This window comes from Haliotis rubra, unplaced genomic scaffold, assembly GCF_003918875.1.
Source record: "Haliotis rubra isolate DU_JTF1 unplaced genomic scaffold, ASM391887v1 Scf540, whole genome shotgun sequence".
Lineage (NCBI taxonomy): Eukaryota > Metazoa > Mollusca > Gastropoda > Lepetellida > Haliotidae > Haliotis > Haliotis rubra.
Window position 1 is genome coordinate 250003 of NW_025767236.1, and position 14986 is coordinate 264988.

Consider the following 14986-nt stretch of genomic DNA (forward strand, 5'->3'; position numbering starts at 1 on the left):
ACAGAAAGTGGAATCGGGATTTACTGATGTTATCGGACTTGTTCAAGACACTCTTTGGGATATATTACATATACTGAGAATGTTATGTCACATGTGGAGGCGATGGGGTAGCCTAGTGGTTAAAGCATTCGCTGTTCACGCCGCAGTACCGGGTTTTGGTTCCCCATATGGGCACAATGTGTAAATCCCATTTCTGCAGTATTGCTGGACTATGGTTAAAAACGGCATAGAACCATAATGACGCATGACACAAGTTTCAGAGTATCGATTGGCTTGAACTGGACATCGGATCCTGTTGCACTCCATATAGTCCATCTTTAAGACGAGTAACCGCCTCTATGGCCGTGTGGATAGAGCATCTTCCCAAAGAGCAGTAATTTCGGGGTTTGATTCCGAGGCCTTGTCATTGTAAAGACTTAAAAATATGGTACCACAGGCCCTCGTGTCTTTGCGAGGATTAAAGATTTCAAAAAAATGTACAAAAAACTGAGCTGACCCCCTATTCGAAATGCTTCACAGTGCAATATATCATGATGTATTGCACAGACCCTCGTTTCTTTGCGAGGATTAAAGAATATTGTTTTTGAAATGACCCCCGACTAGAAATGCTTCACAGTACATATACATCATAATGTATTGTACTGTAAAGGATTTCGAGTCGGGGGGTCATCTCAATGTTTTATATATTTTTTTGAAAATCTTTAATCCGCGCAAAGACACGATTGCGTGTGGTATTGTACTGTGAGGCATTTCGAGTCGGGAGTCATTTCAAAAACAATATTCTTTAATCTTTAATCCTCGCAAAGAAACGAGGGCCTGTGTATGGTACTTGATGTTACTCTGCCTGACGCTTGGCAAAGTCTGGTTGGCTGGAAACCAGTGTACTATGTTGTGAGTGAGGTGTTGCTGTTACGCTGTCATCTCAATGGACATGCACTAAAAAGGACTTAAGTCCAACCTGTTAGAAACAGACACACGCACACATGCATATACATGTATCTAAAGAAGTGCGTTTTACTTAATCTCTTCAAAAGGTCAGTTATGAGAAATGTTCTCTCATTCCAGTGTCCATTGTAAAAAAATCTGCGCCTCGACTGCATTACATGTTGACAAAATAAGGACCTTGCACAAATATAGTGTTCCAGGTTACATAGAACATGTTCAAAGAAAATCAGCATTAGATCTCCACTTAGCTTCTTACAAAACACATCCCATGGGCGGATCCAGGAATTTTAAGGTGGTGGTGTGTGTGGGTTTCGAACCCCCTGAACCCCGCCACTGGCTCCGCACAGCGCAAAAAAAACCTTGTGGTTTTATGTCATTTTCAAACCCCCTGAAACAGGAAAATGTGTTTTCTTTGTGTCCTGACAAGTGAGAACGAAGCGCTTGTAAAATAACAATTGAACCCAACAGTTATTTTGGCCCTAAGCTTTACTCAGCGAATCCTACTCTGAACTTATTTCAGCGCGCTCACGCTACTATATACTATCCCAGTATACGCTTAGGCAGCTAACGACATAGTAGAGAGTACAGCAAATGAACCGTGCAGGGAGTACGTTGTCGCCCCGCCCATGTGCGATCGCCTGATCAGAACACGACGAGAGTGACAACTTTAAGTTGCGGTGTCAAGCCCACAGGTCAAAGATTGTTTTATCGTCGATGCTGACACTGGACAGTGGCCGACAGATGAGACTCACATGCCGAAAAATATATTCGCTGATTTATTGGACAGTTGATTTGAAAGTAAGAAATACATTTCTGTTAATTTTCAACTCAATCAATGCATCTTAGAGATGTCTGTTGTTATGCTGTTCCACTTCATTTTCTTAAAGATGTCTTTTTGTATATGTTTATGTTTTGCCGTCAAACTTTGTGAGAAGAAAATAGTGCGTTATTTTGAGAGCGGTATTTTAATACACTGTGTTTTGTCACGCGTCAAAGTAGTACGAAAGATCCGGATGTGAAGTTCACTGAACCACAACACTTCGTGGCTGTATACAAACAACATGTTTTAAACTGACCCGGATTCGCCAATGTAGGGTCAGTAAGCAGTATGTTTGTTTGTATACAACCACGATTTCATGTGACTCAACGTTGACGTTTCGCTCATTTCGAAATATGACGTGTCGTCTACAACCACACCTGGGGATGTTGTAGGTGTAACTGAGATATAACAAATTTAATAATTGTGATTGATGTTATCACAAGAATCGTTGTACCAATCCCTTCAGTGTTTTTCTGTTTTTTTTTGTTTGTTGTTGTTTTTTCTTATCTATTCTTTTTTTTAAAGAAAATTCATTCAAGTCATGGTAATCACCAAAATGTGGACTTTTAAGATATTACACAACTAACACCTCTATATGCTCCCACTGTTTGGGACAGAACTCAGATGAAGCGTGTATACCACAGGCAACCAGATTCAGTGGCAACCTGAAGATTAGTGATGTCATGGTAACCAGTGGCTCCGAGGCATTGTGTTTTTTGTAGTGACAATATCTCGTTTTGGACAGTTTTGGTATGATCAGGTTTATTTTTCCATTTGATAGCATAGCTTTAACTCATTAAGCCCGAGAGCTGAAGACCACTTTTGGTCACTCAACAGCTGGATAGAGATTGATTATTGGCTATGCCGTTGACCAGTCGATATGCTGGGTTTCGGCTTTATCAACTCAAGCTATCATGTAACAGTTTGTGTATTGTAAACATACATAATCGTAACGATCTATGAAATATACACATATAAGACAAATAGAAGTAGATAGATCTCAGAGATCGAAAACTCATTTTAGTGTTTTTGATAATAAAACAAAGTGATTGAAATCCAACCAATGAGTAGAGATAGTATTTATTTTCATATACATTTTACGCACACAACTAGTACATAAAACATAATGGTTTGCTGTACATGTAAATATAATCTTCACCTTGATACGAATGAATTAAAGTACACGTATTAGAGAATTCAAAAAGTGACACGATACTGAATTATTATAATGTAGAAACTTGCAGTTTAATCCCCCCAAATATTTATGAAGATGGTGTGTGCCTATATTTATACTGAATGTAAACGAGGTTCATAAGATTACAGATGTTCTTGTATGCATAATAGTGTTGGGAATTGGTTGAAATCTCACAATTGATGATTGCTTCATTACCAACGAACAATCATCGAAAAAAATTGGTTAGCATCATTTTTCAGATTTTCCAATCCAGGTTGTTTTTGCAGATAGGTATAAGATTATGCAACTTGCTACTTTAAAGTGATGACTGATATATCATGACCATAAACTTCCTGGAGTCTTCAAGAAATATTCAGTCATGACTTTTCAGTTAGTGAAGTGAGTTTTCTAAGAATTAAACAAGTTTGCAGGCCCCAACAACTTCGAAGATATGTTCCATCGTCAAGTGTTTCAAAGACTAAAACAGCAGTTCCAAAATCGTTTGTGTTCGATTATGAGAAAATGTGATCGATTGCTTGGTTGTTTGGTCACTGCGACCAATCTTCGATTATTTCAATTAATCGGACCACCACTAATGCATAAACATTAAAAAGAGGGGCGTGACTCCATAAAGCAGGTTGTCCAATGATATAACATCGCATCTGTTTATTTTACACTTGTCACGGGACAAACCTTTCAACAAAGGCATAACTACACATGCATTCTACCGTAGGCTGTTATTTCAAGGTCGAAAGAGGTGTTCGATTATCTCATTACTGTGATCTGATTGAATGATTATATGCATGTACCGGTATATAGATACCGTAACTGATATACTATCCAGCTTTTATTGACGATGGATCAATAGAGACTGTGTTCATTGATACACGTGATAATTACACCGGATTTGAAAATTACAGAGATCGAATACAAATGTTTGACACAATGCTCATTTAAATTGCATAGAAAAATGACTATTCAAATCAACATGAAACTTTCAACAGCTTGAACATAAATGCTTGAAATACCTATGTATGGTTTACATGTAATAACTCACTCACTGACTTCTTCTTTTGAATTACCAACTTACTGTGTTTTGTAACAAATGAAGTAAAAGATTTCATTGTTGTAATAACACTGACATGTATATATATTCGATTTAAAGGCTCGACTTATCACTTTATATTCAATTAGGTAATATTATCAACTTTAGATTATGGAAAATAACTAGTTACAATTTAGTAAGCTTTAAATTAGTAAGTTAAATTATGTCTAATCTATTCGAGCTTGCATGTATAATTATTTGTGTTTATACATTATGTTTCATTATATGAAACATGACAACGTAATAATACCTGAAAAGTAAATTAAAACTATTCTATTGTGTTTGAATTCTTTGTATGTCCTTGAAATTTCATATATTGTTACCTATTTATTAGGAAGTTGAAGAAAATATAATCTTCAGTAACCTCTAAACCATTACATCTAATTCAATCAATGTGCAAAAGAAGTTTTTTAGTATCCATTCCCAATGAAGAGTACCAGACACTTACCTCTTTAAAAACATCATAATCCCCTTTCTCGCCGACGTGTTCATTTGCCAAACGCTGTATAAGCCTGTGATAGTGATTAGCAATTGCTATGAAAACAATTTAAATACTTCTTCTGATTGACACTAAAGGTAGCATCTCTCGTAAGAAAGGCTAATATTTGCTCAGTACTACTAAATTGGTTGAAATAATAGGTACAGTGCGATTTTTAAAAGTATGACACACATGTGCGTCTCTCGCTGAATAAGAGGTGCTTTCTGTTAACGAATATATGTGGCTCTCGCTGTGAGAAACTGCCAATTACCTGCCCCATAAACACGTCTCTCGCTGTGAGGAGCTGATTAATTTGCCCCATATATGCGGCTCTCAGCCTTAAGGAGTTAAGCATTTCCTGAGGGCTCAGGAAAATGTCAGTATGATAGGTTAAAACTCGTTAGGAGAGGTGTACTGCGTCCAGCAGTTTAGACTAAATGTGTACACAAATACAGCTACACCTGCCACATATATGTATGAATGTATGTCAGGCCCTTGTACTAACATGTTTTTTTAGAGCAATTAAGGCATATTATTATTATCAGTATTTAGTTTACAGTTCATGAATGCTACCGTTATTCATTCCTGACAGAGTCATGTTGTTGTGTCCATCAATAGGTTTGATTACGGGTCGAAGCAGGAAATACATAACCCATGTGATATGTGCTGTATTATATACTGCAGCATACATGTTCTGTTTATACAGATGTAATACAAGCACCACAAGCCGGGTGTGGCTTGACTAATCATTCAGCATTTCAACATTCATGTCACGTTTCACAAACAGGTGAGGTGAGGTGAGGTGAGGTGAGGTGAAATTGGGTTTTACGTTGTGCTTGAGAATATTTCGCTCATATGATGACGTGCATGCATGTGTATGTGTATGTGCGGCTGCTTGTACTAGCCCAGAATTAAGCTGGTTTTATAATGCTAGCCCACTGAGATACCATGCCGCAGTGAAGCATGAATACCCTACTCAGACACATTATACTGACTCCGAGCCGACCAGTCCTTGTTGTACCCATTAATGCCGAGCGCCAGGCAGGGACCAACAAGTACCATATTTTAACGTCTTTTGTTATGACGCGGTCGGGCTTTATAGTGCTAGCCCACTGAGATACTATGCCGCAGTGAAGCATGAATACCCCACTCAGACACATTATACTGATTCCGAGCCGACCAGTCCTTGTTGTACCCATTAATGCCGAGCGCCAGGCAGGGACCAACAAGTTCCATATTTTAACGTCTTTTGGTATGACGCGGTCGGGGATAGAACCCGCGACCTGCCGCTCTCCGGGCGGACGCTCTAACCAGTACACCACAGAGGCAGTCGTTTCACAAAGATACTAAATGAAAACTAGAAAATTTATGAAAAAGTCGCGAAGCCAACATGAACATCATGCAAAGTAACAAATATTCTTTAATAAAATCAACAAGTGTATTTAATGTATCAGTACTATGAACCAATTGAGATAAATAAAGCTGGAAAGCTAACATTGGGAACATTTTAACTGAACTTGAACCTGTTCTTTCATGGTGACTGAGGCCCGTTTGTCTGTGACTCATTCTGACTACTTTCCTTTGAAGTCTAATTGCTTCAATATAACACAGACATTCACTGTAACACACCTGTCAGGCATTACACTTGACACATACAAAAAACTTTTATTTCATTCAGCTTGAATTTATCAGTTTACAAGTTCAAGAAAGGCAGGTATATTTAGTAACTTTCTCGACAATCTAACATTGGTTTAATCCTATGAAAGTGCCTTGCTGTGAACTGACTGATACAATGTGACAGTGGCACTTTGTTGTTTTGTCAAGTGGACAGGCTAAACTTTTAATAGTAATTACTGCCTTGCCTAACATGATACATGCATACTGTACATAATGTGCCATAATTGGTATTAATAATTAAATTTATTTTACTTTGTCACTGTGTACACATTTTGTTGTGAATGCATTTGTATTGCTGTGAATCAATTTTGATATCAGGAGATCTGCCTGGATGCTAATGCTTGTTATCTCGAATGTTCCTATATCTCAAAGTTACAACAGTGTCTGTCGAGGTTGTAGATTCAGCTGTCCACATTTTGAGAATCTGCGTCATTCAAGACCTCTAGAACATAATCAAAGTGCTCATCTCTAGTCATGTCTCAGGACTGCACAATAAGTGGTTAAGAGCTTGATAATGTTCATTTTAGTGGAAGAGGGCACATGCCAGTATATACACACAGAGGTACAGATAAGTTGCGTATCTGCATAAATTACGCATTTGTTTTTTGGGAAAACTCAATTCCTATTAAGTCTATTGCGTACAAGTACGCTTGAATTTTTGTAAATACTCAATAAATGTGATCTTACATGCGTACACACAAAAAATGTCAAATCTTAGCGTGGGTACCGGTGGATAGATAAAATAACTGAGGTATATTGAGAGGTTGTATTTCAGGACATGAACGTGACAACTTGCAGTCTTTCTTATCATATTTCATATTACAGATGAAACATAAATAACAAACACTAACATTTAAACTTTATTATATTTTTCAAATTAATGGAAAATGGCAAAATACCCAATTGAGTTTGAGTGAGGTGAGTACAATTTATTTGGTTACTCAAAGGAAAATTAGGATACCCAAATGAGATGAACACAAGCGAGTACATAACTCAATGACCCAAAAAGTTATCTGTAGCTCTGTACACATTTTGTGTTTTGTGTTGATCCAGAATAATACTGACGTCTCACGTCACGGGTTTGCTAAGGCCCTTTAGTGAGGAGATTGAGATACTGGTAAATACAATACTGCATTCTCACAAATGACACAGCCACTCAGGTGTAGTAGATCTCTCTTATCAGGGGTTTATTGTCAGCACCCAGGTGAAGGGTCACATTAGGTTGTGTGCATGTATTGAAGCATGAGGCGGCCATGTGATGGCATGGTGATAAGATAAACGTAATATGTAGATGTGTTGATCTGAACACAAATTGAGAGCGTTGTTCAATGAAACTAAGAACTTCGACTTGAACTTCATAGTGCAATCAGTGTCTTTAGAGTGGATTATTACATGTTTAGCACAAGGCAGCCTTCAAAATTCACACTAGTCTGTTAGAGACTAGTAAATTGTGCTGTGGACAAGTAAATATTCAATGATGGTAGTCATCTACACAAAGTGAGCTACAATTTTAGAACAAGTGAATTCAGGTTTACCTTCGTACTCTTCTTAATCATGTTAATGAGACAAATGTCTTAAGGCTTTGAGAAACTCTAGTCATAACATAGTGTTTGGTTCCAAATTACAATTGAGGTATCTGCTGTACAGTGGGGCATTTTTCAAATCACAGCAGGTATATCTTCTTATTATACAAGGCCAGTGTGGCTCATGAAAAGGTTTCAAATTTTAAATTTACAAAACTTTTGAAGGTCCAGGTTAGAATTGATCTTCAGTAACCCATGCTTGTCATAAGAGGCGACTATCGGGATTGGGTGGTCAGGCTCGCTGACTTGGTTGACACATGTCATCGTATCCCAATTGCGTAGATCGATGCTCATGCTGTTGATGACTCGATTGTCTGGTCCAATTATTTACAGACCTTCACCGTATGGCTGGAATATAGATAGCTGAGTGCGGCATAAAACTTAGATCACTCTATCGCTTACTCTAAATTTACAACTGCATATTTTGTCCTTCATTGTAAAGGAAGTTCACAGAGTTAGTAGATCAGTAGTCTTCCTCTTAGAAGAAGAAATGGTTTTGTGGATTGACAACTTAATTGTCACTTAATTTAACAAATTATTACATGCCAGGGCAATTCCTCATGATATTACTGAGTAGCTGTTAATACCAATTAAGGCCAGACCAATTTTATTTCTTGTTTTACTGTTTTTTGTCCTCAGAAAACCTAAAGGCAGGAGGGAAACAAAATCACCGGTCAAAGTAATATTCCTTCGAAATACTACGAAGGTTTTATTTTTTGCAATTTATGAAGTGTATGTATATGGGGCAAAAAACAATCTAAACAAAAATTTCCTGTAAGTTTTCATCTTTTGCAAATACAAACATTAGGATTTTATTTTTTGAGCAGGGAAATTTTTTAATTTTTTTTTCTTATTCTTAAAAAAATACAACCAGGGGATCCATAAAACAAGAAATAAAATTGGTCTGGCCTAATGGTGAATAAACTTTGTCCCCTCTTCTCCTACAGATACACCCAGGGTATTGCCTGAAACCAATTTTTGTGGGTTTGAATCCCGGTTCGCCCTGGGTTTGTAGGTTTGTCACCACCAGAGCCATGATCATTGGTTTTACTGAAGTGGTCAACATCTGAAACTTGCTTCACCTAAGGTATTCCTCCCACATAACTGGAAACAGTCTCCTCCAGGTTAGCTGGTATACGGTATGTTTATAGTGAACTCAAGAGACTTTCACCTACCCACACTGAAGTACAGTTGTCTCCCCTGGATGTTGCAGGAACTGAGGTAGCATGCAAGGAGTATAACGACGATGATGGATGAGGACAATGCTGCTGAGTACATCTTGGCCGTGGATGTTGGAACAACGACACTACGAGGTCACATCTACGACAAGAATGGAGTCAACAGAGGGACAAGCAGCAAGAAGGTGAGAGTCTATCACATCTCAATATGCCTTATAGGAAAGTCTAACATTTTTTTATGTAACACTTGACTTTTAGGTTGTCTTTTTAAAATACAAGTTCATGCAGATGTTTTTCTATTTCTTCCTACGAAAATTGAGATAAATTATCTATAGGTTACTATTATAGTATTTACAGTAATTCATTTTAAAAGTGACAATTTGCGAGTTTTCTTTGTTTGGCTTGTTTATGATGGTTGGAACTTTAGAAACACTCCCTTTTATTTCAAATCTTAATTATTATTTTTTCACATTTCAATATTTAAATTATTCATCCACATCTGCATCTCAATTTTCAGATGAATATTTATTGAAATGTGAAAAAAAAAAATCAAGTCCATATTCTATGTTTTCCGCAAATTAGACATTTGTCAGAGAGGACAGTATTTTGAATAGGGCTGCAACAATTAACCCAAACCTCGATTCGATTTTCGATTTTCAATCATTTTCGATTCGTTCTTCATACAAGTAAAAACATCAGATTTCATTTAACTCTCAGAGTCGGCTTTTTTAGTGTGAAATCCATCGTCAAGTAAGAGATGTCTACTAACAACAGTTCTCATTGGATAATTAGCCCGGTGTCAACCAATCACGTTTTGCCTTATTTCAACACTCGAAGCTGCTTGAGGTGAAGTCAAATATACGTTCTGACTGTGTGGAGATAATTTAAATAGGTATTGAAATATCGAATCGAAATAGTGATAATGGTTATTGAAAATCGAAACTAGGGTGTCAAATTCAATTTTCAATGAATCGAACCGAATCATTGCAGCCCTAGTTTTAAACACTCTATGTTCACTAGGACTTCAGACACTCAAGTGGATGGGTTTCTTGTACATAATTATCGAAGTTAACGACTGTCTCAAACATATTTTACATCACTCAGATCCCTGCTTCAATTCTTGAATGCAAACATCTTGATTTTCTGTGCCACATGCGTCACAATTTATTATGAGTTCCTTACAATGGCTGCAAATCACAAATGGTCCAGTCAAAATCTTGCTTACACATATTTACAGATATAGTAGTCATTGTTCACAGTTTGCTGCAACAATGATTCATGTATTGCAATACATACCACTATGAACCTGGCTCCGTGACTTCACATGAGCGCAGAATAACACAGAAAGAAATACTACCACATGCCATCTTTGTATATATCGTGTGTATTGAAAGACTGATGTTCCTTGTTAGATTGACATCCTGCACCCGAAAACAGGCTGGGCAGAAATGGACCCTGAGGTACTCTTCCTTCAGGTGAAACAGGTCATGCAGGAGAGTATCAGAGGTGAGAAATGAAATATGCAGGTATAAATAAGGAATTTAAATCAAATTTAGTCAAATGGGAGGCCCAGAAATTTAAAGATGACATAATTTGCTCTCCTGAACAGCATAGAGAGAATAACCGTGGTTTATGAATCATTGCTGAAAATGGCACTGGGGTAGCCTAGTGGTTAAAGCGTTGGCTCGTCACGCCAAAGACCCCGGGTTCAATTCCCCATGTGGGTACAATGTTTGAAGCCCATTTCTGGTGTCCCCCACCGTGATATTGCTGGAATATTGCTAAAAACTCACTCACTCGCTCACTGCCCAAAACTCAATCACAGCCTTGTCTTGTCAGACTCAATCAGTTACAATTACCACAGCCGGAATATTGGTCATAGGTGGATCCAGACCCCCTCTTTTGTCCTGAAAGTTTATTAAATGACCATTGAAACTCTCGTGAAAATGGGTGAAAATGAACTGTGCACCCCTCTTTCTCAAAAAGCTGTATCCGTTCTGTTGGTAAATATTGAGTTAAACTAACATGCGGGGTGATTACCTTTGATTCATTACATGACTTGATGAAGGTGAGCCCCAGTACCTACAGCTGCTTCTATATGTGTTACAGCTGCCAACATCACGGTTCAGCAGGTCAAGTGTATGGGCCTGGCAACTCAGAGGTCGACCTTCATGACATGGGATAGGTGAGGACATGAACATGATACAATCATTCCACAGACTGAATATTAGTAAGAATGTGTTGGGTTGTCTTTAAAGAGTGAGAAAGCTTATATTTTGTCTGTACCTTTGAGTATGTATTCAAAATGTGTATATCTGGTTCTTCTCATACTGAATATTCAAAATTTATGAGATTTTGAAATTGCCATAATGTTATCTAATTTGTTCATTGTAATTCATACAATTTTTTTATACACCATCCACAAAAAAATAATGTTCCGATACGAAAATGGATTTCAGTGATTCGCTTTTATTCTGTTGTATAATGATACAGTTGATGACATTTATCTGTGTCTGCACCTTTCACAATATCTCGAACATGTTTATCACCTTTTGCAGTAGTGTCTGCTAAATACTTGTGATGCGGTCATATTGCACAATATTTACTGACAAACTTGACATATTACATAGGCCACATTTCACATTGAAAAAGATTGCCCTTCAGTAGCAATGGAAAGGAACAGAGCTCATCCAGAGATATGGTAGCACTAATCAAAGGGACATAACTCTAAAAGTTGGCCCACACTAATCAAAGGGACATAACTCTAAGTATTCTGCTCAGGCAGGCATTTATCTCCCGCACTCATTTCATGTATTTAAAGCTACAAAACAGAGACTACATCTTTCAACATGGTGATAACTTCTCTTGAGATTGCATCTTTCTGCCATTTTCCAAAACTATTGCACGAGTGTTATTTTATTGAAGCTTTGAGGCATATAACCATACCAAATGTCTAATGAAGTTGCCCTGATGAATGCTGGAGAAGATTCAGGTCGGATGTGGTCTACATCAATGTTCGCTTCTCATAGACAGGTCATGGGAGGTCAAGTGATCCCACATTTCATCATATCTCAATTAAATAAATAAATCCTGGTGATTTCAATCACAGTATTATCGCGATTGTTAAATGACATACATCATATTGAACAAATAATCCAAACAAACATGAAATAAAGCTGATATTGCAATATTTAAACAGGTTTGAATTCTGATGAGGATAATGATAAATATCTTAACCTCAGTAGACTAACAGCTAGTCTCTGAAATGAACATATTTTACTGAAAAACGTTCATAGTAAAAAAAAATATATATAATGAAAAGGAGCCCTGAGACTTTCTTCATTTTCAGAAGCTGAGGAAATCTAGACTTGCCACATTTTCTAGACTTGCGTGGGCTTTCTTGGATATATTTGCTTCAGGGTCTGTACCACAGACTATAAGCTCACTGAAATCTCTGCCTGTGTTATGATATTTTTAAAACTTTCCCCCCCCCCCCCCAGGGAGACGGGTCGACCTTTCCACAATCTCATCACGTGGCAGGATCTCCGGGCATCTCATTACGTGACGGCGTGGAACAAGTCCTATACCCTCAAGGTACAAGCACTCAAGACACTGTCATGTAAACCATTGTTCATGTCATTTGATTGTTAGTTAGTGAGGTCAAGTAATGTCTCCCAGGAGAATAAAGTTGTATCACATTGCTTTTAAACCATTGTGACGTCATGACATCACAACCAAATGACATCACTAATTTCTCTGCCATTGATGCTTGTTGCGTGTGCTTTTCACACTCAAGATGCCTGATAAGGATACAATATTTACCTGAATAGCTTCCTTATTATTTTGTCTTTTGTTGTTCATCCATACAGCTGATCCTTACTAAGTGCCCAAGCTTCTAGATACCTTTTAGAAAATGTTGACAGTATGATTCTGAATGATATATAAAATTATTTGTGTTTTTGGGGTGTTTGGGGGAAATGCTTTTGGGGTTCAGTATAAATGTCTGGGCTTGCTGTGTAGGGTAAGAATTCTCTCACCTCAGTTGTAGATAAGAATTTTGAAAAGATTTCACTGTTAATGATCTGTAAAAACAATGGATCCTGTTTGAGAAGTTCAGAGATACAGATAATTTTTTGGGTCATTGAGTTACTCACTTGTGTTCATCTCAATTGGGTATTTTAATTTTCCTTTGAGTAACCAAATAAATTGAACCCACCTCACTCAAACTCATTTGGGTATTCTGCCATTTTCCATTACTTGTGAAAATAGGATAAAGTTTAAATGTTGGTTGACGAGTTTGATATTCATATTTGATCTGTAATATGAGAAACGATAAAAAAAGACTGCAAATTGCCAAGTTTGTGTGCTGAAATAGAACCTCTCAATATACCCCAGTTGTTTTTATCTATCCACGCAAGCTAACATTTGACTTTTTTGTGTGTACGCATGTAAGATCAAATTTGTTGAGTATTTACAAAACTTCAAGCGTATTTGTACGCAATAGGCTTTATAGGAATTGAGTTTTCACATAAATATTTGTGTACTTTACGCGGATCCGCAGCTTATATGTACCTCTGGAAGCTGCTATCATCATACATGTGAATTTCGCAATGACAGATTTCTTGGTGTGGTTATGTACAGATTTAAAGTATCTTCCGTATGTTTACACCAAGTGAAGCTGGAGACAGCCTGACAGACAGTAGTTTTGTTTTCCAGGCTCTCAACTCTGGCTCCAAGTTTCTCCACATCTTCACCAGGAAGAACAGGTACCTAGCTGCCAGCGTCCTCAAGTTCATGACCAAACAGGTGCAGGTTTAATTCAGCTTTTCCATTACCTAAATATATTGTGTGCTGACGGTTACAACATTCAAGACCTCAGTAAAACTTTCAAAAAGTTTCAGGGGCGGTGGGGAAGCTTAATGATTACAGCATCTGTTCGTCACACTGAAGACTTGGGTTCGTTTCCCCACATGGGTACAATGTGTGAAGCCCATTTCTGGTGTCCCCCTCCGTGATATTGCTGGAATATTGCTAAAAGTGACATGAAACCATACTCACTCACTCACTCAAAAAGTTTGATGGTAGATATTGTGAAACTATTAAAGCACCAGTGACAAATATGATCTCCACATTTTGACTTTTGGAATCCCCGAGTTGGTCTGAGTGTAATTAAATCACTGTACCAACCAAGATAGCCTGAATTTGAATCTTCTGCAAAAATGCCCCGAATTTGTTAACCAAGCTGTAGTTGTGAAAATGTGATTGATACCCAGCACAGACCTATGAAAGACCTTACGTGGGCGTAAATTGGTGGCTCCAGTTTGTATGAACTGTGCATGATGTACCTGTAGGCAATAAATGACTATCTTCCATGAGAGATATTCCATGTGTGAGTTCAAGGAGTTGTTTCCATGAAGTGACATCACCATGCTCCGTAGACCATTGTGATGTCATTAGTCACCATGTTGACACAAACAAATGACATCACATATTCCTCTGCTACGGAGGCTGGTTAGGGAAACTTTCCACAGTTAAACACTAAAGTACTGTCGGAAATGCTAGAAAAATGCTTTTTAGCCTTAATATCTTTATAAAGGTGATAAATGTACTATGTTGTCAATATATCAACTCGCCTATTGTCTACCTAATTTTTATTTCAATCGATTTAACATTCCCATGCATTTAAAGGGCAGTTTACAGGAGAGAATTTGGTACCAAAACAGCAACTAAAGATTTTTTCAGAGTTCAACAACAGAAATCTGAAATAGTCTTTACATTTATGCTAATAATACAGGTGGTGTAAAAATATGAATTAACGTTTATCCTAAACAAATAAATGTTGAATGTTTGTGTTACTTCACTAAAGTATCGTTTTCTTTATTGAAGAAATATTAATATAAATGTTAAGTCTTGATAAATAAGTTTCCCGTCATGCATGCACATCTTTATCACAGCGTCCACTATGGCCAACGATTTGCAGTCGATTGTTGCAAAGGTTTATAGTTTTTTTCTGCTTAAAAAACAGA

At 37.4% G+C, this 14986-nt stretch overlaps 1 protein-coding gene across 1 annotated transcript in view; it reads left to right on the top strand.

The window, feature by feature from the left end:
• Positions 1-1537: 1537 nt before the first annotated feature.
• The window catches only part of LOC124253440 (putative glycerol kinase 5), a 29303-nt gene continuing 15854 nt past the window's right edge, over positions 1538-14986 (top strand). The window contains exons 1-6 of the mRNA XM_046687212.1: positions 1538-1743; positions 8996-9145; positions 10373-10466; positions 11070-11145; positions 12461-12554; positions 13677-13766. Coding sequence (XP_046543168.1) covers positions 9029-9145; positions 10373-10466; positions 11070-11145; positions 12461-12554; positions 13677-13766 — 471 coding nt within the window. The 5' untranslated portion in view covers positions 1538-1743; positions 8996-9028. The remainder of the gene's footprint in view (positions 1744-8995; positions 9146-10372; positions 10467-11069; positions 11146-12460; positions 12555-13676; positions 13767-14986) is intronic.